This window comes from Anser brachyrhynchus (genome assembly GCF_964034855.1).
Source record: "Anser brachyrhynchus genome assembly, chromosome: 1".
NCBI lineage: Eukaryota > Metazoa > Chordata > Aves > Anseriformes > Anatidae > Anser > Anser brachyrhynchus.
The window spans coordinates 102,506,182-102,530,014 of NC_137694.1; the positions used below are offsets into that span (position 1 = coordinate 102,506,182).

At 38.1% G+C, this 23,833-nt stretch overlaps 1 protein-coding gene across 1 annotated transcript in view; it reads right to left on the reverse strand.

Annotated features, from left to right (window-relative positions):
* KPNA1 (karyopherin subunit alpha 1) overlaps positions 1 to 23,833 on the reverse strand; it is a 53,971-nt gene that overhangs the window by 18,492 nt on the left and 11,646 nt on the right. Inside the window, exons 2-11 of the mRNA XM_080603361.1 lie at positions 23,162 to 23,295; positions 20,869 to 20,976; positions 18,912 to 19,011; positions 18,239 to 18,333; positions 16,986 to 17,117; positions 7,734 to 7,822; positions 5,543 to 5,642; positions 4,267 to 4,430; positions 3,352 to 3,430; positions 24 to 149 (exon numbers count right to left, since the gene is read on the reverse strand). Coding sequence (XP_080459487.1) covers positions 24 to 149; positions 3,352 to 3,430; positions 4,267 to 4,430; positions 5,543 to 5,642; positions 7,734 to 7,822; positions 16,986 to 17,117; positions 18,239 to 18,333; positions 18,912 to 19,011; positions 20,869 to 20,976; positions 23,162 to 23,295 — 1,127 coding nt within the window. The remainder of the gene's footprint in view (positions 1 to 23; positions 150 to 3,351; positions 3,431 to 4,266; positions 4,431 to 5,542; positions 5,643 to 7,733; positions 7,823 to 16,985; positions 17,118 to 18,238; positions 18,334 to 18,911; positions 19,012 to 20,868; positions 20,977 to 23,161; positions 23,296 to 23,833) is intronic.

Sequence of the window (23,833 nt, forward strand, 5' to 3'; positions counted from 1 at the left end):
CCAATCATAGCTGAAAAGGTTACCTGGATCTGGGCTCTGTTTCCAGCTGTTATATTAGATATTGTCCAGCAGGCTTCCTTTTTGATAGATTCTTTAGGGCTGCTTAGCAAATGCAGTAAGCTCTGCAGGGCAGAACAGTTCAGAATTACCTGAATACAAAAGAAAAAAAAAAATCACTTCTTAGAAGAAATTTAGAATAGAGAATTACATGAAATAAGGAATGCAGTATCTTCAAAAGCTAGAAAGTATATGCCGTCAAGATAATTCCCAAAAAGCTTTATTTTAAATAATAGAGCAAAAACTAAGATAAATGTTTGCATTTTATATGCAGGAAAGCTAATGAGAAAAACAACTGAGTAGTTCAAATAAGACAATACATCTTCATTATCACCTGAATACATCTTCATTATCACCTGAATACATCTTCATTATCACCTGAACATACCAAGATACTGAGACCATTACGATCAGCAAAAATTAGACACCAATATTTTCCTATATTCAGGTCTTCTATGCTTCTGCACATCTGGAAGCTCCAGCTACTTCTGTTTTCTACATCAGCTGGCACAGCAGAGCAGGTAATTGTCAGTGTTGTGCCCAATGATGTGAATGGGCAACTCTTGATGCAAAAAAAAAAAAAAACGTAAAAAATTGGAACTTCACAGAAGAGAAGGTTGTTTTTTTTTTAAAATGTTAATTAAATTGCCATATCCTAAAAGAGTCAAAAATCTGAAAAGCCTACCAAGAAACACAGTAATTTTGCCTTGTACAGCGAAAGCAGGCAGCTTACAAAGACCTTGTGATACAAAGTTTTTTTTGAGAAATTCTTCAGCCTGCTTGTGAAGGTGAAAAGGATGAGAGAGTCAAACTAAGTAATGGTGATAATTTCTAATCTTGAAATCTGTGGACTGAATTCCCTTGCTTATCACTCTTTCTCTACCCACCCCCTACCACCTCCTCTCAAACTCTTCACATATACCTAAAACTTTCCATGGCAAATTAAGAATTTTAAAAAATGAGAAAAAAAGAAAAAGGTTATGGTTTAGGATTTTCTTAAGATATACACTGGGACAAGAGGGGTTAATTTTTTCTCGCACATGCCATTTTTTTTTTCCTATCTCCAAACACTGGCAATTATTAATAGTTGGAAGTGAGATGTTAGGTAAAAGCAGGTTTGTTCTCTGAGGCTGTACACAAACCTTTTTTTGTCAACTGGTGTGTATGCTGCTCTCATATTCAGAAACGTATTGACTGTCAAAGCCGGGCTCTTCCTTCTCCCTCCAAGATCTGTTTACATGCAGAGATTTCACTGTGTGTTCTGGACCCCTCTTTAGCATACAACATTGTCTGCATGCAGGATCATCAAGCTATCTTCCTTTAAATATTCTTTAGAATTTTAGGAACACTTAGGTATGCTCTTCTTAAAAAAACAGCGTGCAAAGGAGTTGAAACATTTTCTTGAATTGAACTCTAAGGTTTCGGTTTATGAAACGCACTGTTTAATTATCTGCATTACACGTGATTTAGTGATCCCTTGGGGTTTTACTTAGAAAAACAACACTATGAAATCACAAAGCTCTGCTCATGAGCAATCTGCAAAACAGCCACTGAGAAAATACAAAAATGCCAATACAGTCCAGCTACTCAACAATCAAAGTAACAATAAAAAAACATGATGACCTGCTCCAGCACTACTGACAAGATATTCAAACATTATCTTGCTGCTGACTAACTCATCCTTGTCTCTGACCTCATTGTCAGAGAGCAAAAAAATTCAAAAGGATACACTTATACAAGCCAAGAAATAAGCATTGAACAAGCCTCAAGGTGAGGAAATTAGATTTTAACTTCAGCGTAATTTACACGGAAGAAGCAATTCAGTGCTTTGCATGGGGAATCACATGCTTTATGCATCTACACCTGACTGAAAGCATCTTTGTCTAAATTCTTCCAATCATCTCACGCGTTTAGCTGCTACCATTGGATGCTACCACTGCTATCTCCTGGATGTCCTTCTCACTTCCTCCACACTGCACTCCTCATTTGCAGCTACCACCGCTTCTTGATCCCACTTCTGCCATCAGCGTTAACAAAGTCAACAGCCCACCACAGCAAGCCTGTTTGAGCCTGTGACGTCAGTCATAGAATCACAGAATGGTTTGGGTTGGAAGGGACCTTAAAGATCATCTGATTCCAACCCTCCCTGCCATAGGCAGTGACATTTTCCACTAGAGGAGGTTGCTCAAAGCCCCGTCTAGCCTGGCCTTGAACACTTCCAGGGACAAGGCATCCACAGCTTCTCTGGACAACCTGTTCCAGTACCTTACCACCCTCATAGTAAAGAATTTCTTCCTTGTATCTAATCTAAATCTCCCCTCTTTTAGCTTAAATCTGTTACTCCTTGTCCTATCACTACACTCCCTGAAATCCAGCTTGGTTGTGCATTTGTCTGACAGCTCAGCATCATATAGGCATGCTTTTTGAACTTCTTAGTTTGTGAACTAGAGATTTATACTAAAATTCAGCAAAGTGTCAAAAGCAGTAGCCTACTCTGTACTTTGCTTTTTTCTCACCAACTGAGCCTGACAAAAGGATGTCAGAATGCACAAAGAAGTGTGAAAACTTTAACAAAAGGTGTAACGGCTGAAGCTCATAATGGGATCTTCTGCTCTGCATGTAAAAAAAAAAAAAAAAAGGTTGCCACCAGCCAGTGGATCACAGGTAACATGTACGCAAGGCAAGGACTCTCTGCTCCCACTGATCACAAAAACTGATAAGAGCCACCATCTCTTAAAAAGCCTACCAAACAGTAGGTTGAAAACCTAGTAGTACCTCTGAGGCATCAGGTTCCTGGCTCCCAGTTTAATCCCAACACAGTGGTGGGAGCCACTGCCTCCTACTTCTCCAAGAATGTACGCAGATTGTGTTACATACTATCCAAAATCTGATCACTCTTTTTTGGTATATTCATCATAGAATATGTTGACACTGTTACTGGTGTCAAACGCAACAGGCCCTGGATAGCCCCACCATGCTACATCATTCAGCATAAAATTCAGCACAAGAGGCAGACTAGCTTTAAACAAACCAGAAAGGAAAAGAAAAATGCACAGAGTATTGGACAGCTACATCAGAATCCCAGACACAATTATATAAGAATTAACAGCAGTTCAGGATTGAAGAGAGAACCTAAGAAAACCAATACATATTTTGAGGCAACTAGTGTCAATCTTTTCACTTTCAAACTTGAAAAGGAACGGGAAGAGATGCTTGTGAATAGGTTTTATCAGCTTAATCACTATTAACAAAAAGATGAAGAGGGGTACAACATGAGAGAAAGTAAATCCATACCTGGGTCTGGATATCATCTCCTGTGACTATGTTCCCAACAGCTCGTAAGGCGGGAGATACTACTTTGTAGTCGTTGTGCCTAGAATTACCAAAGAAAGACTGAAGTGTTAACCATCCTGAATTGTCATCATCTTTACCTCCTCAAGGAAGAAACATGAGCTAGGGGAAAACTTCCTTGCTAAGTCTGACTTAACTCATCACCTGAAACAACACACACTTTGATTTTAAACTAATGGTAACTCTTTCTAGGGTTAGATATCATTTAGCAGCATAAAAATTCAAATATGAGATTAAAAAAAATGCAAATACCTCAGAATATATGCATCTTTGGGAAAAAAATCAGCTTTAACTATGGAACATGCCTAATGTAGCGTGCACAAAGGCAAATAATGAGACAGAGGAATAAAGTCCTCTGTAAACAGTCATTTAATCATATTCTACCACCATATGCATTCGCCCCTGCACTGCATCTTCCCATCATCATCGTTAAAATCAAAACTGGAAGGAAAAAGTAAAGATTTTTTTTTTCTGAAATGAAAACACTTCTTTATAAAAAACATACCTTACGTAACACATTCTATTCATTAATTCAATGACAGATTAGCTTTAATCTAACAAGCCTTAATTGCCTTTCTAATTTACATCATTGAAATCTATTGTTTCTTGGTTTTAGGTAAATGTTACAAAAATGCATCTGTTAGATGTGGGAAAATGTCTCAAGAGCAAAACTAGGACAAAAGAAGTTTCATTGTTTCTGTTATTCATGAGTGGAGACAGGTAAAATTATAAAACTCAAATCTTGTTTTTTAGAAAATTATTAAATTTCAGGATATATCTAATTATGCTTCCTGTTGAAGCAACCTTGATTTTAGGGAAAGGAGTGAATAATGCATTTGCTTAGAATGAATTTCTTACATTAGCAGTTCCACAAGTCTTCTGCAGACTCCTGCATCAATCACAGCCTGGATTTTATCATTGGGGCCATCAGACAAATAGGACAAAGCCCAGCAGGCATCAGCTAATACATCTGTATCATTGACAAAGAGCAGCCAGGAAAGCACACTGAGACAAGGTGAAACCTGTAAAACATTAAGAATAGATACATACGTTACACAGTTAAAAGGGCAAGAATATTTATTAATGTCAGTTAATTCTGTACATGGCAACAGAACTATGCACTGGCATCAAAAGAAGCATGGCCAGCAGGTCGAAGGAGGTGACTCTCCCCCTCTACTCTGCTCTCATGAGACCCCACCTGGAGTGCTGCATTCAGCATAAGAAGGACACGGAGGTATTAGAACAGGTCCAGAGGAGGACCACAAAGATGATCAAGGGGCTGGAGCACCTATCCTATAAAGACAGGCAGAAGGGGTTGGGGTTGTCCAGCCCAGAGAAGAAGCTCTGGGAAGAAATCATAGCAACTTTACAGTACCTAAAGTGGATCCTATAGGAAAGGTGGGGATGGACTCTTTATCAGGGTGTATAGTGATAAGACAAAGGGGAATGGTTTTAAACTAAAAAAGGGAAGATTTAGATAAGACAATAGGAAGAAGTTCTTTACTATGAGGCCAGAAAAGCTGTGGATGCCCCATTCCTGGAAGTATTTAAGGCCAGGCTGGATGAGGCTTTGAGCAACCTGATCTAGTGGAAGGTGTCCCTGCCCATAGCAGGGAGGGTTGGAATCAGATGATCTTTAAGGTCCCTTCCAACACAAACGATTGATTCTATGATTCTACAATAGCAAGGTCGTGTACTATGAAAATTTCAGACCTCTGTAGCATTTCTGTGCAGGGCTGTAGCTATGTAAATAGGGAGGAGCAAGTCGGCAAAAAAGCACTATGACAATTCTTCAGCCTCTACAGTACAATATCTGGCAACTTTAACTCATAGTTGTCCACTAAGACATGTCATACTTCGCACTAAAGCAGCCATGATGCAGAGTTTTTTGTTCTACTGTGCAATGGGTATCTCTGATATAGGAACAACGACAAGTTAACTAGGAGGCAGCAATATCAAAACAGTGGTGTTGTGAATATCTGCCGAAAAGACTAAAACCAATAGTTTGTAAGAAGCCAATACATTGTATCAAAGAAATTCAGAAATGTTTCTGGTATAGTTTAAGCTTCACCACCTTTATTGATTATTTGGACACTGCCACCTCACGACATACTTCCTTTCAAATATTTCTTACCTTGGCAAAATCTGGAGGAGGATTTTTTCCTCTGCAGAGGTTGGATAGAGCCCATACAGCATTTCGGGTCATGGTGAGACGGTTCTGTTTTGAAAGCAACCTAAAACAAACAAAAGTTCCAAGCTTTACTTTTTCAAAATCAAAACCAGGCAACCCAGGAGGGTCATTCACCTGATTCATCCACGTGAACTCAGGTTTACATTTTAACTGATGGAAGGGAAAAATGCACTAGAATGTTTTTCTATAAAAATACATCCTGAGGAAAATTATGCTTGATAGCTGTATACTAACCTATATGCCAGACAATGTGAATACTAGTATCCTGGCAAGAACAAATACTATTACACTAAAATCATGTTCATTTAACTTTCTAGATGTTGACATGGCAGATTAACAGTCAAGAGGCACAGGAATTGTGACAAAATTACTGTAAGTGGATGTATAGATAGTTTTGAAAAATACTCTCTTGTTGAACAGCCATTTATGTGTCAGTCTTAGTCCATCGGCTCTACTATAGACTTTTCTTTGTTAAGCTTACTAGGGTCTGAGAATAGAACTTAAGAGAATACTTACAATCACCTTTAAGGTTTCCCAGACGTTTACAGCAGTCACATATCTCACAGCAACCACAGTTCACAGACTTTCTGTGCACAGTGGTTCCAGTCCCAGCGTAAGTCTTGCCCACTGGGTTCTTATAAGACCAAAAATTCTACAGGTCACCCCAAACCAGTAGCTTTCTGCAGTTTTTACAGGATGATATTCACACACCATCTGCAGGGTTCAGCTTCTGCTCCATGAGACACAGGAATGCCAACAGCATGTTGTACTGTAATACTGACATCTTTATGATATCTGCATACCAAAACTGCCCTCTTATGTTAGGACTACCACACTGACCAAAGCCGCTCCAGTCTCCGGTACACTGTGCATCCCTTCATCTGAGATCAATCCTGCACAACTATGCCTGTGCAGTTGGTTAATTAAGTCAAACAGTGTGAAGCCTCTAAATGAGGCATTTTCCTGACAGTGTAGAAATTACTAGTCATAGTGTTCTTTGGCCTAAGTTGAATGCATTAAGGCAAGGCCTAATTTTTCCACAACTGTAACAAGTCATTTTCTTTTTCTGACAGCTATCCCATACCATACCAATGCCTCTGTGACAACAGGGTAGAACCCCAGAGAAAATTCTGATTAGGTATCAGAACACTGTCCTTTCACCACGCCACAGTCAAATACTGCAACAGGTTGCTCTGGGTGGTTATAGAATCTATGTATGATTTTCCAAATTCGACTACTGTCATGGTTTTAGCTGGGATAGAATTAATTTTCTTCTTAGAGGCTTGTATGATGCTCTGGTTTAGATTTTTAAATGAAAATAGCAGTGATAACACACCAATGTTTTCAGCTGTTGCAGAGCAGTGCTTACACATTCAATGACTGCTCGTGCTGTCCTACCAGCAAGGAGGCTGGGGGAGCACAAGAAGCTGGGAGGAGACACAGCCAAACCCAAACTGACCAAGGACACATTTCATACCAGATAGCATCATGCTCAGTAATAAAAGCCAGGGTAAAAAAAAGAAAGTGTGTGGGGGGGAACGACATTTGGAATAACAGCTTTTGTCATTCCAAAAAATCGTTATTCATGATGAGCCCTCTTTTCCTGGAAGTGGCTGAACACCTGCCTGCTGATGGGTAGTGAATGAACTCCCTGTTTAGCCCTGATTGTGCATGGCTTTTACTTTACTTTATAAACTGTCCTTATCTCAACCCATGACTTCTCACACTTTTACCTTTTGAATTCTCTCCCCCATCCCAGCTGGGGATAGTGAGAGAGCAGCTGCGTGATTCTTAACTGCCTGCAGGTTTAAACCACAACTAGTTAAGTGGCCAAGCAACCAATTTTGATCCCATCTACTATGAGAAGTGGATGTGACTAGATGACCTCCAGAGGTCATTTTAAATTATTCTATAATTCTGTAATAGTTCCAGGCATCCACACACACTGTAGAATAAAATAGCTTCAGTTTAGCCATACCTAACACATTTCCTTTTAGGTACATTAAAAAAGAAGCCCCCATAAAGAAAACTGATTAGTCCATGACAATAAATAATTGTTTTTCAAGGCAAAGCAAACTTAAGTCTCATCAGGCACTTGAGCAAAATTCTGAAGAACATATTAAAACAGACTTACTGCAGTAAAGGGGGCAGGATATTACAGTCCAGTACATAGTCTCTGCACATAGTACTGTCTCCAGCAATGTTGCCAAGAGCCCATACTGCCTGCAATGAAGAACAGAATAGTAATTGTTTTTATTTTCACAATTCAACCTATTCAGTATATGTATTAGAGTGGGAGATACTCTATTCTCACTACTAGACCTTAGACACTTTACAGCAGAGGAATGCATTCTGGTTAAGAGTTACATATATATATACACACCCAAGCTCAATATATGATTCAGGAATATTAACACAGATCTAAGAGGAGTACCAAAACAGTCAACATGTATGTCTCCAAAGACTTTGCAGGTAGACATAACCTTACTCTATCCACAACATGAGAACGTATCTCCTCAGGCTCAGTAACACACTAATTCTACACACCCCCTGGTTCAGAGCTGGTTCAAAGCACAGGTCAAGCAAGTTTTGATCTACTCAGAGATGTGTACAACAGCTCATATTAGTATTTCCTAAGAAGCCATTAAAGCATGCTTTGTTTACACAGTCACATTAAGAACACTAATACCAAGAGAGATGAAAATGATGATTTAAATGCAAGATTAAACAATATTCGAAATCACAAAGTTCAGATGGGCATTGTTATATTTTAAGAGAACTACAGAAGACAGAACCAGTGCTGGCTATTAGACATATGCAGGACAAAATGCAAGGACAGCTATTTCCTCCCTTGGGCATCAGTATTACTCTAAGCCCTCATTTTGAGGAATAAGATCCAAAATAAGAGAAGACAGATTTCATGCTTCTTTAATTATCTTTTGTTATATGAAGAGAATGAATGATTTTATTAGATTTAATACATTTGGATCAAATGGTGTTTTTGGTATCACTGTCTACTACACAAGAACTATAACAAAAAAATAGGAAGCAGTCTGTACAAGTATAAAAGATTGTTTTATGAATTCCATGTGATTTACGGACATTTTGCCACACAAGAAAGCGTATGAAACATGTTTTCTTTTTTTTAAGTAAACAGACGGCTAAGTGTCATATCAAATAGAGACATTTATCTGTTTATTAGGTAAGATCTACACAAAGTCCATACAACCACTGGAAATACTTCCATTTGAAGTTGCTGCATATTGAGGACAAAAGCAATCCTGTTTATCATGTACAACAGCAGCATGTCCTTGATAAATTTCTCTTCAGTTGACAGCTATTTATTTCAGTAAAAAGCAGTGTGTAAACATTTCTTTAACTAAACATACCTAAATTCCCCACAAATACATTTTTTCTGTCTCTACTTGAAATAAATTACTCCTCTAAACAAATAGACAGAATAAGCCCTATTTGTTATCTGAAAGAAATTCTCAGATAGTCTAAAATAAACTTACTCATTCTCAATATGTCAATTGGTTAATTGCATTAAATTTCTACAGTAACAAGTTTTTAAAAGATGGCAAAAAAGAGATGCTACTTTAAAATACAAGTGACTCCTCTTCCAGCCACTCTAAAGGTCAAAAAAAACACTAGCAAACCTCCGTAAAATTAATAAAGCTGAAGCAAAGTAATAAAATGTATATTAAAAAAAATCTGTATCTGCATTTTGTCAGCTGCTAGATGCAAAGTACAAAAACTACTCCTCTGTACCAACAACGCTATAGACAGATCGACTGATAGAAGTCCCCAAACTGCAAGTTGTTATAGACTAGGAGACTATTGTGGAGAAAGATTAGTTTGCTTTGTTCTCCTACTGTTTTTCAGGCTTCTACTGTCAGTCACCGTCAGAGAGTACCAGGCTATACCGTCCTTTGCTGTGAAATTGTACTGTTACTACTATTCTGGAATGTTCCTCTAAACCCAATCTTCATCAAGAAAGCTTATTTTTCATTCCAATTCTTATTATTTTACAACTGTTGTCACAACAGTTTGTCTGAAATTAGTTATGTCTGGCAGCATTGTGGCTCAAGATGGGAGAAGGTAGCTACTAGAAAAAAAAATACCTTAAGAGACAGAACATATGCCAGCTCCACCAAAGTTTCATTTGTATTATAACTGTAAGAAGCTATGCTTGTTGCTCATTGCAATGCTTGTATTTCTGCAGTGATGAGAAACCCCAGGCATGAATCACTTTCAAATTTCAGCAGGTTCTATATAACCTTGTGAATCATGGTAAAAACGGGGGAGGGGGGGAAGGATTTTGCAATAATTTCATTTTATTGAACATGTGGGTAACTCTACAACAATGCAGCCTCCTTGTCTGGACACCCTTACACCCACTGAAAACTGTATTTCACTCATCTGTAGACTGCCATTATAGTAATATCTATTTTCAGGGTTGACAACAGTAATAGTCATTTAATCCAAGCATCTATTCTGACACTAAATGATAGACTGGTTCTGCAACAGCAAATCTCACATCAGAAACTCTGGCAAGTGAAGTCATAAAACTTCTCTACTGTTTGCCTGCTCTTGATTCTGTAGGACAAAGAAGTCTGACTGAGTAGTCTGATCCCACAGGACTTGAAAAAAATCTCATGCTAACCACCAGTAGCTCTGGATCTTACAGTGATGCAAAGAAACTGAAATATCTTTAGCAAAACTACAGAGAGTACAGTCCAACAAGGAAAATATCTTTCCTTGAGGCACCATTCCAAGTCTTCAGGTAAATGAGGAACATAAATCAAGTTCACTTAAACTCTTCTTATCAGACACTGCTATAAACACAAAGCTTCATTGTGGTTTCCATGAAGATGTGAACAATGACAAGTGTCTTCAGCTTTTCTCTCTGAATAACGTTCAGTGATTTCCACTAATGCACACTCCTCAAGACGCAAATGGTTTGACTGCCATAACATTTTTGGCTTCATTCTAAACATCGCAAATATTTTTATCTTCTCTTCTAGATAGCTGTCAAAGTAAGAGGATATTTAATTCCAGTAAACTTCAGAGTTTATTACATTTATCAAAATGTCAGGCTTAATAAAATTAATTTCAGTACTTTCCACTAGCCACATCCAGACTCGAAGATTAAAAGAACCCATAATTTTAAGATTCACAGTCTTCTGAACCAATATCAACTTGTATACAAACTAAAAACGCAAATGCTACCTTGTCAACTGACAGTACAGATTTTTGTAGAGCTGTATAAATTTCAATTTATTGCTAATGATCAAGTGTGGTTTTTTGCACGTCTCCAGCATATTTTACTCATTATTCAACTCCAGTGGCTTTTCATACAATGCTGGACAACCTCAATAGTCAGCAACAGTAAAGTGCAAGCTTTCTAGAGAAACGTTAAGCTATATGGTGCATTCTGCGAATAAGCCACATGCTTTCCGACAACTCTCCACTTTTCACAGAATGACAGAACGGATGAGGTTCGAAGGAACCTCTGGAAACCATCGGGTCCAACCCCCCTGCCAACCAGGGTCACCTAGAGCACACTGCACAGGATGGCATCCAGGCAGGTTTTGAGTATCTCCAGAGAAGGAGACTCCACAACCACTCTGAGCAACCTGTTCCAGTGCTCTGTCACCCTCGCAGTAAAGAAGTGTTTTCTCATATTCAGCTGGAACTTCCTGCGTACCCATTGCCTCTTGTCCTATTGCTGGGCACCACTGAAAAGAGTCTGGCCCAATGCTCCTGACACCATCCCTTCAGATATTTGCACACACTGACGAGATCCCCTCTCAGCCTTCTTTTCTCCAAGCTAAACAGGTCCAGCTCTCTCAGCCTCTCCTCACATGACAGACACTCCAGTCCCCTCATCATCTTAGCAGCCTTCTGCTGGACTTGTTTCAGTAGCTCCATGTCCCTCTTGTATTGGGGAGCCCAGAACTGGGCACAGCACTCCAGGTGTGGCCTCACCAGGGCTGAACAGAGGGGGAGAATCAACTCCTTTGACCTGCTGGTAACACTCTTCTTAATGCACCCCAGGATACCATTGGTGTTTTTGGCCACAAGGGCACATGATTAACCTGCTATCCACCAGGACTCCCAGGTCCTCCTCCACAGAGCTGCTTTCCAGCAGGGTAGCCCCCAACCTGTACTGGTGCTTGAGGTTACTCTTCCCTAAGTGCAGGACCCTGCACTTAACTTTGTTGAACTCTACAGCCTGTTCTGGTGCCTTTGAATGGCAGCACAGCCTTCTGGTGTGTCAGCCCCTCCTCCCAGTTTTGTGTCATCAACAAACTTGCTGAGGGTGCACTCTGTTGCCTCATCTATTAATTGATGAATAAGCTGAACAAGGCTGAACCCAGCACTGACCCCTGGAGGACACTGCTAGCTACTGGCCCCCAACCAGAAAAACCCAGATGGTTTTTCTTTTGCACCGCAAAGAAAAACCATCTGAGCTCTGCCATCCAGCCAGTTCTCAATCCACCTCACTGTCCACTCATCTATCCCACACCTCCTGAGCATGCCTATAAGGGTGTTATGGGAGACAGTTTTGAAAGCCTTGCTGAAGTCACGGTAAACAACATCCATTGCTCTCCCCTCATCTACCCAGCCAGTCGTTCCATCCACAGAAGGATGGGTTTCCATGGATTCTCAAGGCTCTCAACCACCTATACCATTACATGTTTGAATACTGAAACCAAGAGCTAAGCCAACCACCAACTGTGCATGAAGTCTGGGGCTTTTCTGTGGAGAAGAAATGTTATAAATCAACACTTTCCACTTTTGGCTGCTGACATGGGGAAACAGATCTAATGCTAGGATGAAGACAGTGAAGATCAGCTTACATACAAATGCAATTGGACTAGTGCACACATGGAAGGACACCAGAGGGCCAAGAAATTACTTCTACTATGCCCCAACAAAGAAAACACCTTTCTTTCAGCAGCTAGGCTGATCATCCTTCCTTATTACTGGAATATGATGCAAATAACTAGAGAAAGTATCTCATTCTCATGCCTCAACTGTTGTTTTGTTGTTGTTGTTTTTCCCGATTTTGATTATTAAGACCTAGTTAGTAGGGCTGCTGATGTATAAGCCAGAGAACAGATCTTGGATACCAGACTCACAGGTCAACTCTGCCGAACAGTGGTTATTGAAAGGAACAGGGATACAACTAGAAATGGAAAAATATTGAGGGAAAAACAAACTGCTTGCTTTAGCTGAAAACACATACATTCCCAAAGGATAGTAGGGCTGTTGAGGGTGTTCCTGCCACCTGCTACCCTTCAGGTGCAAAGCAGAATGACAAATCTGTCACTGAAAGACGATCTCAGGAACTTCAAACATGGAGCATAACGCTTTGTATGGTTTTTGAAGGAAATTCTATGTTCATCAAGGGAACCCAAGCTGACAACTGGCTTTTACATATGCCTGCACTAAAGGACATTCAGGATAGAACTGCAGCTAAGACTGCACTGAAGCTACATCAACCTTAAAAGCATGTCTAAAGAGCTTTGATGAAGTCCTTAAATACTAATAACTTCAGGCTGGCATATCTAAATTTCTAGATGCATTTTGAAAGAAAAATTATAAGAAGTAGAAGAAGGTTAGGAGATACACCATTGACTAAATCTCAAAAAAACAGTATACTAAAAATGGAGAGGGGGGTGAAAAAGGGATAAGGGTGGGGGGAAAGGAGAGAGAGAGAAAGATGTAGTCAACAAGTTTTTATAAATAATGGAGATGAAGCGTCTGCAATAAAATTGGTTTCTTTGGAAGAAAAATAGTTTGACCACTAATTACGGGGAATATCCAAGAAAGGCTGTTACACAACTTAAACAAGGAAATACGAGAGTTTAAAGGATGGTAGAGTAATAAAATGTCAGCCTACATAGCTTAATGGGAAATAGATGTTGTAAAAAGACACAAGCTACAGATTCATTAAAATACATGTTGTTTAATAAACAAAGTTATAAAGATCCCTCACTGACTTCTGTAAGACCAACCATCACACCAGACTCAGAAACTAGCATATGCAAAAACAGTGCAATACATTAAAACTGGCCTACAAATAAGAAAAAAATGTTGGAATAATCATGATTAGATAAGGTGAACTGGTATGTTTTTCTGAACCACTGCTAAGGGAAGTTTTAAATAAAAGAAAAATTCAATGGTGTAAGCCTATTGAAGACAAAAACAGTAGATAATGATTAGCCATTAAGACAAATTAAATCACAAAATGAGTAATTTTCAATTTATACTATGATACATATTCAAAACGGTATTACTACTTAGATTTCCTTCTACAGAATTACTGTATCAGTGCAAAGAATGATTTACTAAACACAGCCTCCAATATTCCTTTTTCTCTTCCTATTTTACTATATGGTTGTATGCATGACTTCTGGCTTGCATGCCCTAAACACAGTTTTATTCTCCGAGTTTTCCTGTAAGTTTATAGTTTGTTGCAAGAGTGGATTGCAAAATAATCATCTTCACAGTTCTCCTGTGAGACAAGATACGAATCAAAGGATGATTACAGGGGAGAGAATTATGGCCAAAATGGTCAATCCTCCAATTTTGGAAATCTAGCCTGAGATATCCAGAACCAGATCCATTAAAAAAAAAAATCTAATCGCAAAAGTCACTTGCAAACGTGCCGAGTTGCACATAACTACAAAAAGAAATTAATTATTTTACATAGAGCATTCAAAAAAGACATAACTATATCCACTTACTGAAAACTGATATAAGCAAATTTTTCAGCATTAGACACTACGTGGCAGATACATTTATCTCAGAAACCTGCAACCTCCTTAATCATAAGAATCTCTGCCTTTTTCCGTCTACTACAATGTGTTCCAACTTTAACAAAGAGTGCACAGCGTAACAATTAAAAGCCTCCTTTACTACTCACTGATCTGTAACTAGGGCAATGACCCGTACACATGCAGAATGAGAGTTATTATGAAAAACACTGTGCAGTTGTGTACTTAGTGCTATTCTGTAAGGTAGAAGTATAAGAGCTAACATGTATGTGCCTAATGCCTTTATTTTTTATTTTATTAGATATTAAAGTGATTAAAAAAAAAAGCTGTCAGAAAGAACAGGTTTTTGCTTTTTTTCGAAGCTGGCCTAAATTAAACCAAAAGTCAGCAGTTAAGCAGGGCTGCAACCTCTACACCCGCAGCACAGAAATCCATTATGAAATGGTGTAGGTAACACTGCAGCATTAGCTTCTCTAGCACAGTTTACTACAAAAAGCAATTTTGTACTGTTAGTCAGAGACATACTGATGACAAACAGATCATGGATTCAACACCTGAACTGTGTAGAAAAATATTTCCCAGTAGCTATAACTGATTCTGCCTGCAATCTGAACTTTAATATATCAACAGTTCATTGGAGTCAGAGAGGGACTTAACTGTGACCCCCCCTAAGCTCTTCTGTTAATTCACACACATCTGAAGGCTGAAAGCTGCACAACTCATTCTAAAGCAGGCTGGATCTTCCCACGTGCTCTCTGAACATCAGCAAGGATGACACTAACAACCTAATAAAAAAGTTAGCTCTTACACAGGAGACCATTAGAAGTAAAAAATGTAGTAGCCTTTAAAACATTCCGTGCACCAATCATTCTGCAGGAACAGCACTTTACAAGTGATGGCTGACTTTGTGAAGTAATGCCACCCCCCAAAAAAAAAGACTCTAAAAATTAGTTTTTATATCATATAGCTAAGTCTGCATAGATTTTCACACAGGCAGAACATAGCATCTCTACCATTTCAGAAAGCTCCCTATCACATTTCTAGTTCCTAAAAAAAAAAAGGGTGTTTCCTCAAAGAGAGATAAAAAAACGACAAAAATACTTATTTCCTTGAACGTAATTTTCTGGGGCAACCAAATTCTCTTTAAACACCTTTGCCAAAATTATTCAGCCCGAGACAGGCCGTTGAAAACTGAAAGTTACAGAGTGGAAAGCCACAAGCAGCTGGAAGAAAAGTGTCTGTCTTGTGTAAAACGTTAGGCAACCTTAAGTACAGGTGGCACATTCTGTGCCATCTATAAGATAAAGGCAAGTTACACAAAGCGATCCAATACTTTTGAGTCAGACTCCTCCAATCATGCATGTCAATACAGCCAAATGCAAGGTCAGACATCTAGGAAGAGAGAATAGAGGGCACACTTACAGGATGGAGAACTGAGCCCTGGAAGTCAGTGACTCTGCAAAGAACAATGGATCATATTGGATAATCGGCTTAACCTGAGCTCACAGCAAGCTTCTGTGGCAAAGAGCCCTCAAAGACATCTTGGATATTTACACAGGGAAGAATCAAGTTGAAGTTAATATTAGCTACCACCTCTGCAAACAGCATTGATGGAGCAGCACTACTTGGAATAAGCAGTGCTTGTTATTTCACCACCACAAAAAGATACTGAAACAAACAAATGTTCAGAAAAGGATCACACACACACACAAAAAAATATCCTTAATAAGAATTAAGATTTTAATTTCATTTGCTCAAGAAAAGCTTAAACTATCATCTATTATTAGCTATAGGAAAAAAAAAAAAGAGCAAACACCTGCACCCAAAGCTAGACAAATTTATAGATATATATATAAAAGTTAGAATTATGAATTGCTGAAAATCTGTTCATCAATATGATTAATATTTCACCATCTTAAGTACTTAAAGCAAGATTAGATGTCTTTTAAAAATCCTACATAGTTCAAACATGAGTTATGGCCCTCAAGTGGAAATTACTTAGTCAAGTGTTTGGTCTGTGCTTTATACTGATCCCTTTGGGCCTTAAAGAATATTAATCTACTTTGTAAGGAAGGCATTCAAACTGAATTTATGGATAAAGATCACATTTATTCTTTCACTTCAGACCAACTCCCACAATAAAAACCATCAGCTTAGTAAACTACATTGCTTCACTATTTTTTTCTGACAACATCCAACAGACCTACAGCATGCTTAATTACACTTTTGCCTCCTTTTCCTACATTTTAGGAGAACCGAATCCCATAGTGTTTTATCTTCAGGAGTAACACACATGATCTTTCCATCTCTAAAGTGATTTTTAAGCAAGGTTTCTTGAATTCCTCAGTAAGCTGAAAAATATTAACTCGGTAGAGATCAAAATGCATTACCACATTGGCTGTAGTTAAACATATTTCCAGAAAAACAAAAAAGCAACACTTGCATCTTAAACTCAGGCTAGGTAGAAAGGGACTCTTGTGCAAAACTGCCAAACAATATACTTTCCTCTAAAGCAACAGGACTTTTATTAGTCTTGTACACCTTTTGGTAAAAAGAAAAAAAAAGAAAAAAAACACACCACCATTCTTAATCTCTACCTGTTCCTGTACATCTTCAAACTCAGAACTAAGCAGCTCTATGAAGATGGGGACGGCTCCTGCTTGGATCACTATTCGAGTTTGAAGGGAATTTCCCGAGGCAATATTTGTCAACACCCATGCAGCTTCAAACTGGAAAACAAAGTACAGAAGAAAGTTTACTGGGACCCTTCTGTGCCACACCAAAAATGATGACTATGTGTCTTTTTAAGTCCATTTTTACTGGATATTCCATTGACAATACAGTAGAAGCCTGTAGCACAAAGACTCAAACAGTTTCATGTTCACCAACATAGATGAGTTTCCACATTCAATCCATCATACAAACAGCATGTGGGGAAAAATACTTTGGATACATGCTCTTTGTTACTGCCTACATACTCCTCAGAAAAAGCTAGCAGACCTTCAGAATTCTGCTGGTCTTAATTTGAAAAGTAATTCCTATAAATTATATCTTTCCTCTATTTTATAAGAAAAGGAAAAAAGGAAAAGTCCTTTTTGCATATTTCCACATACCAAAATTTGGATATTGCATGGCATTAACAAAGTGTTGCCTTATGCCTTTTCAAAGAATATTGCTTTAACCATGCCTTTTGAAAGAACATTGATTTAACCTACATATTGTATTTAGCAGTTAACTATTAATGTTTGCTTTCATGAGAGGATCAATTTCCTCCCATTTTATACTAGCCCAGAAAAAAGATTTCTTACCAGAAAAAATGGAGAGCTGGAAAAAAGACAAAGTTCCAAGAAGTAGGTCCAAAACAAATTAACCACCATTGTAGCAGACACAATTTAGTTTTTCAAACCAAAGCAAGCAAGTTGCAGGGTTTCTATGTTTATCATCATATAATTTTAAACTTTTTAGAATTTAATGAAAAATTTAAGTCATAATTCTGAAAATTTATAACTGCTTTCAGTTGGTACAAAAGGTTAACAATACAGTTTAGTTTAACAGCTTTTCCTTCTTTGAGGCCACATTTCAAACGATTTTTGTTACACAAGAAAGTCAATGTAAACGCTCCATATTAGCCACCACACAACATAACTCAGACCTCTCTCTCTCTTCTGGCCCTATCAGAGGCCTAGAAATGGAATTTGTCTTGAAGAAACCCTCAATATAAAATAGCTGTGTTATCCTTGTGAAGAACAAGAGTATAGCTCATTAAGCAAAGTACTGACATTTTCTACTTGATTTACATCACCAAATGTCTTCGTAATACAGAAAGACAGATATATTCATATTTGTATACCTGTAATGTACAGTTTTCTTTCCGTTTGAGGAATTCCACAAACCTTGCCACCACTCCTGGTGTGCTTATGACTTCGTCTATTGGGGGATTTGGTTCTATTTAAAATAAAATGCAAAGTTAAATATATTCATTTCTTTGCTGGGGATTTCCCAAATTACTGCATCAAGATATCAAATGGCATGTTGACTGTTCTTTCCTGAGTGTTAGTTTTCTGTAACACCGCTTTGCCTATATTAAAAGGCAATAGATTCATATCTATCACCAAAGGAAATCTCCAGCTTGAATTTTGAAATAAGGTAACACAATTCAAAACAGTAATGCACTCAGTAATGTAGGCACATAAACTTGACAGCAGCAGATCTGCAAAGTCACTTTGGCACACAAGTGCAGAGCTCAACTTCTAGAAAGCAGCATATGCAAGCCACGGAGACATTGCCCACAATACTTTAACTTACATTACAGATCAGAGATCTCATCTGCATCACTTAATAGTTTTAGAGATTTCAAGAGCAAAAGCAACTATTAAATACATCTAGTTGGCATTTTGCAAAACAACACTGGATGAAATTCTTCATCCAGACATTTCTGTATGAAACAATCTTCATTGCTATCAAAGTCAAAATATATGCCATGGACTGTTCTACATTTTTCTGCAAGTAATTTCAGCCCTTACCTTTAGAAAGAAGTTTTCGGAATTTCTGAGTGGCTGAAAGCTGTTGTTCTGGACTATTGGAGAAAATCATTTCAATCATATCAGCCGTAATGACAGCACTCTACGATTCAGGTGGGGGAGAGAATGAAACCGACAGAGAACAAGAGAAAAAGAAAATTGGGGATTAGTGGGGGAAAGGTTAGAATATTTGCTAAAATGGTAACAAGTTTATCTCTTATTGAGCAAAAACCTAGATAAGAACCAGTATGGACAATAAATGAGTCATCATACATGTGCAGCTACCGTAAGTAGAAACATACTTGAGAGTAGTCTTTCTTCCTGGAAGCCCACATTCAGATTTTACTCAAGTTATGCCATAAAAAATCTTCTCATAATCTCTCACAGGTATTCTCTCCCCTTTTCTCTTATCTCCCTTTCTCTAGAATAACTGTAAAATTGTCAGCTTTAACAAAAAGTAGTTTAAATTAGAATAGCAATTACTGTTATGCAAGAAGAACACTGATCATGCTATTGTTTGGATATCTGCAACATGTACATCATGAGTCATTCTCTTACACCAAAATGTACAGGAACTGTCATTTTAAAAGCATTGACAAAATAAATGCTTGGCATCATAATCAAATAGAGTATTAAGTTTTTCACAATACTGATGTTTTCCACTAATATGGCTAAACTAAATCAGTGACCTTTCTTATGCCAGGTAGAATCTGACATCGTTTGATTTGACCCATGCAAATCCATGAAAGGGAAATTGTTTTTTTTATTCCTCTTTCTGATTCAAATCCTTCTATAGATCACATCCAAACCCCTAACACATAGGAAGACAGATGACAGTAATGAAAATACTTGAGCTTTGTCTGTACTTTTACAACCCAGTAATAAAACAGAATAAATCTAGATTTTTGTCACACGAAACAGTTTACAGAGAGAAGGGAAACAAAACATGCAGTACTTTTAGATCTTTCCTTTTTCAGCCCCAACTCTTACGACCCTGAAATTATTTATATTTAAAATGTTAATCTGTATAAGATTGGCTTTCCTTACTTTTTACTATCTATTTAGTTTGTATTTTCACACAAATAATTAAATGATATGTAGGACTCATCTGATGTATTAAGACTATCTTGAAGAATGAAACAATATATTCCATTAGTTATCTACCACATTATAGGCATTTCTCTTGAATAATTTTCAAGACTGGTCTAACCACCAACAGAAGTCAAAAGCAGCCTGATTTCCATCAAAGCATACTCTGAACACAAAAACAAATAAGAAGATCAATGATCAAACTTTACAGTCCACATTGAGTCCTGTTTTTCTTTATCCTCTCTGTTATAGCCTGAATCCCTTACCATTTTCCTTTCCAGGGAGAAGACTGCAGTAAAGAAATGGAAAAAGCAGAAAAAACTAAATTTCTACTAAAAGAAGGCTTTCCTGCAGGATGAAATTCCAGCTTCAAAAGGAATTCAAGGACACTTGCAGATAGCTAAGCAGGTCTAGCTATGTTTCCAACATCCTGGTTTAAATTTCTGCCACTTGAATGTTTGCTAACAGAGATTTCCAGCCAGCCTCTTTTTACTTTCCAAATTGCAAGAACACATTGACTCATTTGTATTTCCATGTTTCAAGCATTATGACTTTCATATTTAAAAAATAAACAACTCTGGGCAGAAGTTGATAAGATTACCCATAACGGTCAACATCAAAACTAAGAAGTGATCAGCCTGACTGGAACAATGCTATTTTATTTTATTTTCTTGAAGGCATATCCACTGAGCAACCACTCACTCTATCCATAACATAATCTGTTTCAGGTCAGTTCACTGATACAGGTGTTTGCAAGTTGTCCATAAGCTCTTCGAGTTTTCCACGATTTTGTGCAATTCTGCTCCCCTCAAGTCACTACATGACAGACCTGCTCAGTTTCAATGAAAAATATTCCTGTCTCAACACTTACAGAAGTCATCTCCATGTTGTTCATCTGAGCCTCATGGAAGCCACCATCTGACATAACTTCCTCCTCCGCTTCCTCCTCAGCTGTTGCAACATTTCGTCGTTTAAACAGCTAAAGAGAAAAATTATTTAATAAAAGCAGCACAGAACTGAGAGCCAATATAAACATGACATGCCATATTATGCATAATAAAAATTACATACAATATCACCTGAAAAGAAGCTAGTATAGACTAGCTAATAGTCTAATATACTATACTAATAGAATAGACTCTGGGACTTCTCTGAACCATAAATGGTCAAAATTTAGTAACAGAGCAAATGAACACCTTAATGTGCTGGAATATTCATTCCTGCCATTTCTGAAAAATCCTCACTGGTATTCCCTTCTTTTTTTCACTGCCCACGCTCCACCTACCAGCTTCCTCTAGCTTCCAGACAATTGGTTTCTTACTCTCCCCTAGGTTAGCAGGGGAGGCTCGTTCTCAAACACCTGAAAAATTGCTGTGTATAACAAATCCCTGTAGAACAGGTACTGAGACTGGGATAATTGAGTTACTGTGGAAAAGAGAAGACTTTGGAGGATAATCACTTGAGAGTGGTGTAAAGATATGATACTGGGATGAACAGAATTTGGTTGCTATCACATAAAGGAGGTATACAGAGATGTCATTAGAAGAATGAGAGAGGCTACAGCTTCTCAATCCAGCTGTCTCACTGGAAGAAACATTAGCAATGACACGATGGATTGAGGAGTGCTGCGTGGCCTGTCAGGTTCCTGCTCAGAGTTCAGGAAACAAGACTCCAGCACTGAGCCATGTCAGATTTGCACCACTAAAGAGGGAAGCCAAGACAGAGCCCTGACATCAACCTGCTGCTTATTTCTCTGTCTTCTCTGGAGAAAAAACAGTATGCAAAGCTGGTACATTTACACCAGCCCCAGTTCAGTGATAGGCATCCTTGTGCTGTTCCTTCCAGGCTAATGGACAATGTGCCCACCCAAGCTTTTCAAACATTTCTCAAATACAATCCTAAGCCAAATTTTACATGTTGGCAGTTTATGCAAAAATTCAGAGGCTTGAGATTGTTTTCGTGGGATACAAAGCCAAATGAAAAAAAAAGGGGGGGGGACTTTGAACAACCTTCAATAAAAGGTCAAAAGATTCTCCCCACAGAGGCTGAAAATGCAAAATCAGTGCTAAGACATTAAAACAAAGAATATATTAAAAATATTAGAATACAAACCTGAGTATAAATGAAAACAAGCAAGTCAAAGAATAAAGGAGGTTCCCTCACATAATTAAACCACAGCTCTAACTAGCAGATGCAATGTCAACTCTGTCATCCTCAATACCAGTCAAGCATCCCACTGACATTCTCATGTGCCAAATACATAAAAATAGAAGTACCTGCACATTAGGTTTGAAACTGTTGCAGGGGTAAAGGAACATAACAAAACACTGCTTGCAGCTCCACTTCCACTGCACCGTCTGTCCAGATAGGACCTACAATTTTCTTTAAGAGAATAAAAGTACTACTACACTTTATTTAGCCAGCCTGTGGTAATCAGGTACAAGGGAGGTCAGAGGCACAGACAAGAGATTCCTAAAATGACTTCATTTTCCTAATTTAGTATCAGCTTTACAGATAAGACTGAGTACATTCTGTACTACCAGTGGTCTGAAAATACTGCCTGCTGTTCCCAGTTAAAACCTCCAACAAGAAATCTTGCAATTCCCTCTCAGAATTCTTCCCTGACTAAAGACTTTCCTTGAAAGTGTCTGGTATTGACACTATGAAAAGGATATTAAATGGAACAGATTACAGAGTTTACCTATCATTCCAAACCTAAGCATGTTACTATCTACTATCTTGTTTTAACTTTTTTACTTAACTTTAACTAAAAAAATTTCCTTTCATTTCACCTTACCACTGTTTAAATGAAGATTAGAGTCACCACAACTCAGCAGAAAATAAAAGTAAAAAAAAAAAAAAAAAAGGAATTCCTCAACTACCCCAGTGCAAGGTCAGACAGCTTTCCAGAAATCACCGTTATTTCCAAGCTGCTCTGGTCAATCTTACACTTGAGTGGATGATGAGCACTCTCTACATTTTGTACTTCCTGAAGAAGAGGCAGTAAAAGTCTGCAAGTGAACTATTTCAGACTGACCACATGTGAATTTGACAGGGCAAGAACAATCAAGCAAAGCAGCTTTAAGAGAAGCAAAGAAGTAAAGACAGTGCAAGACACAAATGTTTAACGACTGGTTACGGTTATCACAACTGTAGTACAGTACCTGCTCCTCTCTTTTTTGCTTCCGTAGCTGAAGACCCTCTTCCTCCCGCCTTCGGCGCATCTCATCAGGATTCAAAGATTTGTTCTTGTAGCTTTTCAGTCGGAAATTCTCTTTTCCTGAGGTCGTCATGATTCCTTTACATTGCAATTAAAAACAGAATCAGTCAGAGAACAATTACTCTTCAACACACATCCGTTTATGGTCTGTCTCCATCTCTATAGAACCTCTCCATGCACTTCCAGCCACTGCCTCCCTATAACCTGTCACCTAACTTCCAATAACTTCAAAGATGTAAAATGACTTTACAGAATTTACACTTCAGTGTGCCAGTTTTTCCACATCAGACCACCAATCTTTTATTTCACTCTTTGAGGTTGCGAGACATAAGTGAACCGTTTTATTAAGAAGGAACTGAGATTCGTAAGGCAGAGGATACAGACTGAGCTAAGAAAGCTACACTAATAGACCTTAATATTTCTCCCTACAGGCAATTAACAGTTTCACTCAGAAGTGAAGTAGTCTTAGCTCCTTTTTAGCTTAATTCACTTTGGAAGTCAGTACAGAGGCTTTTTTGCGCTTCAAATTCACATTTTAAATTAATTCAATACAACCTCATGTTCCTTCTATCCAGACAAGACCTACAAGAAAAAATAAATGGAGACAGACACATTT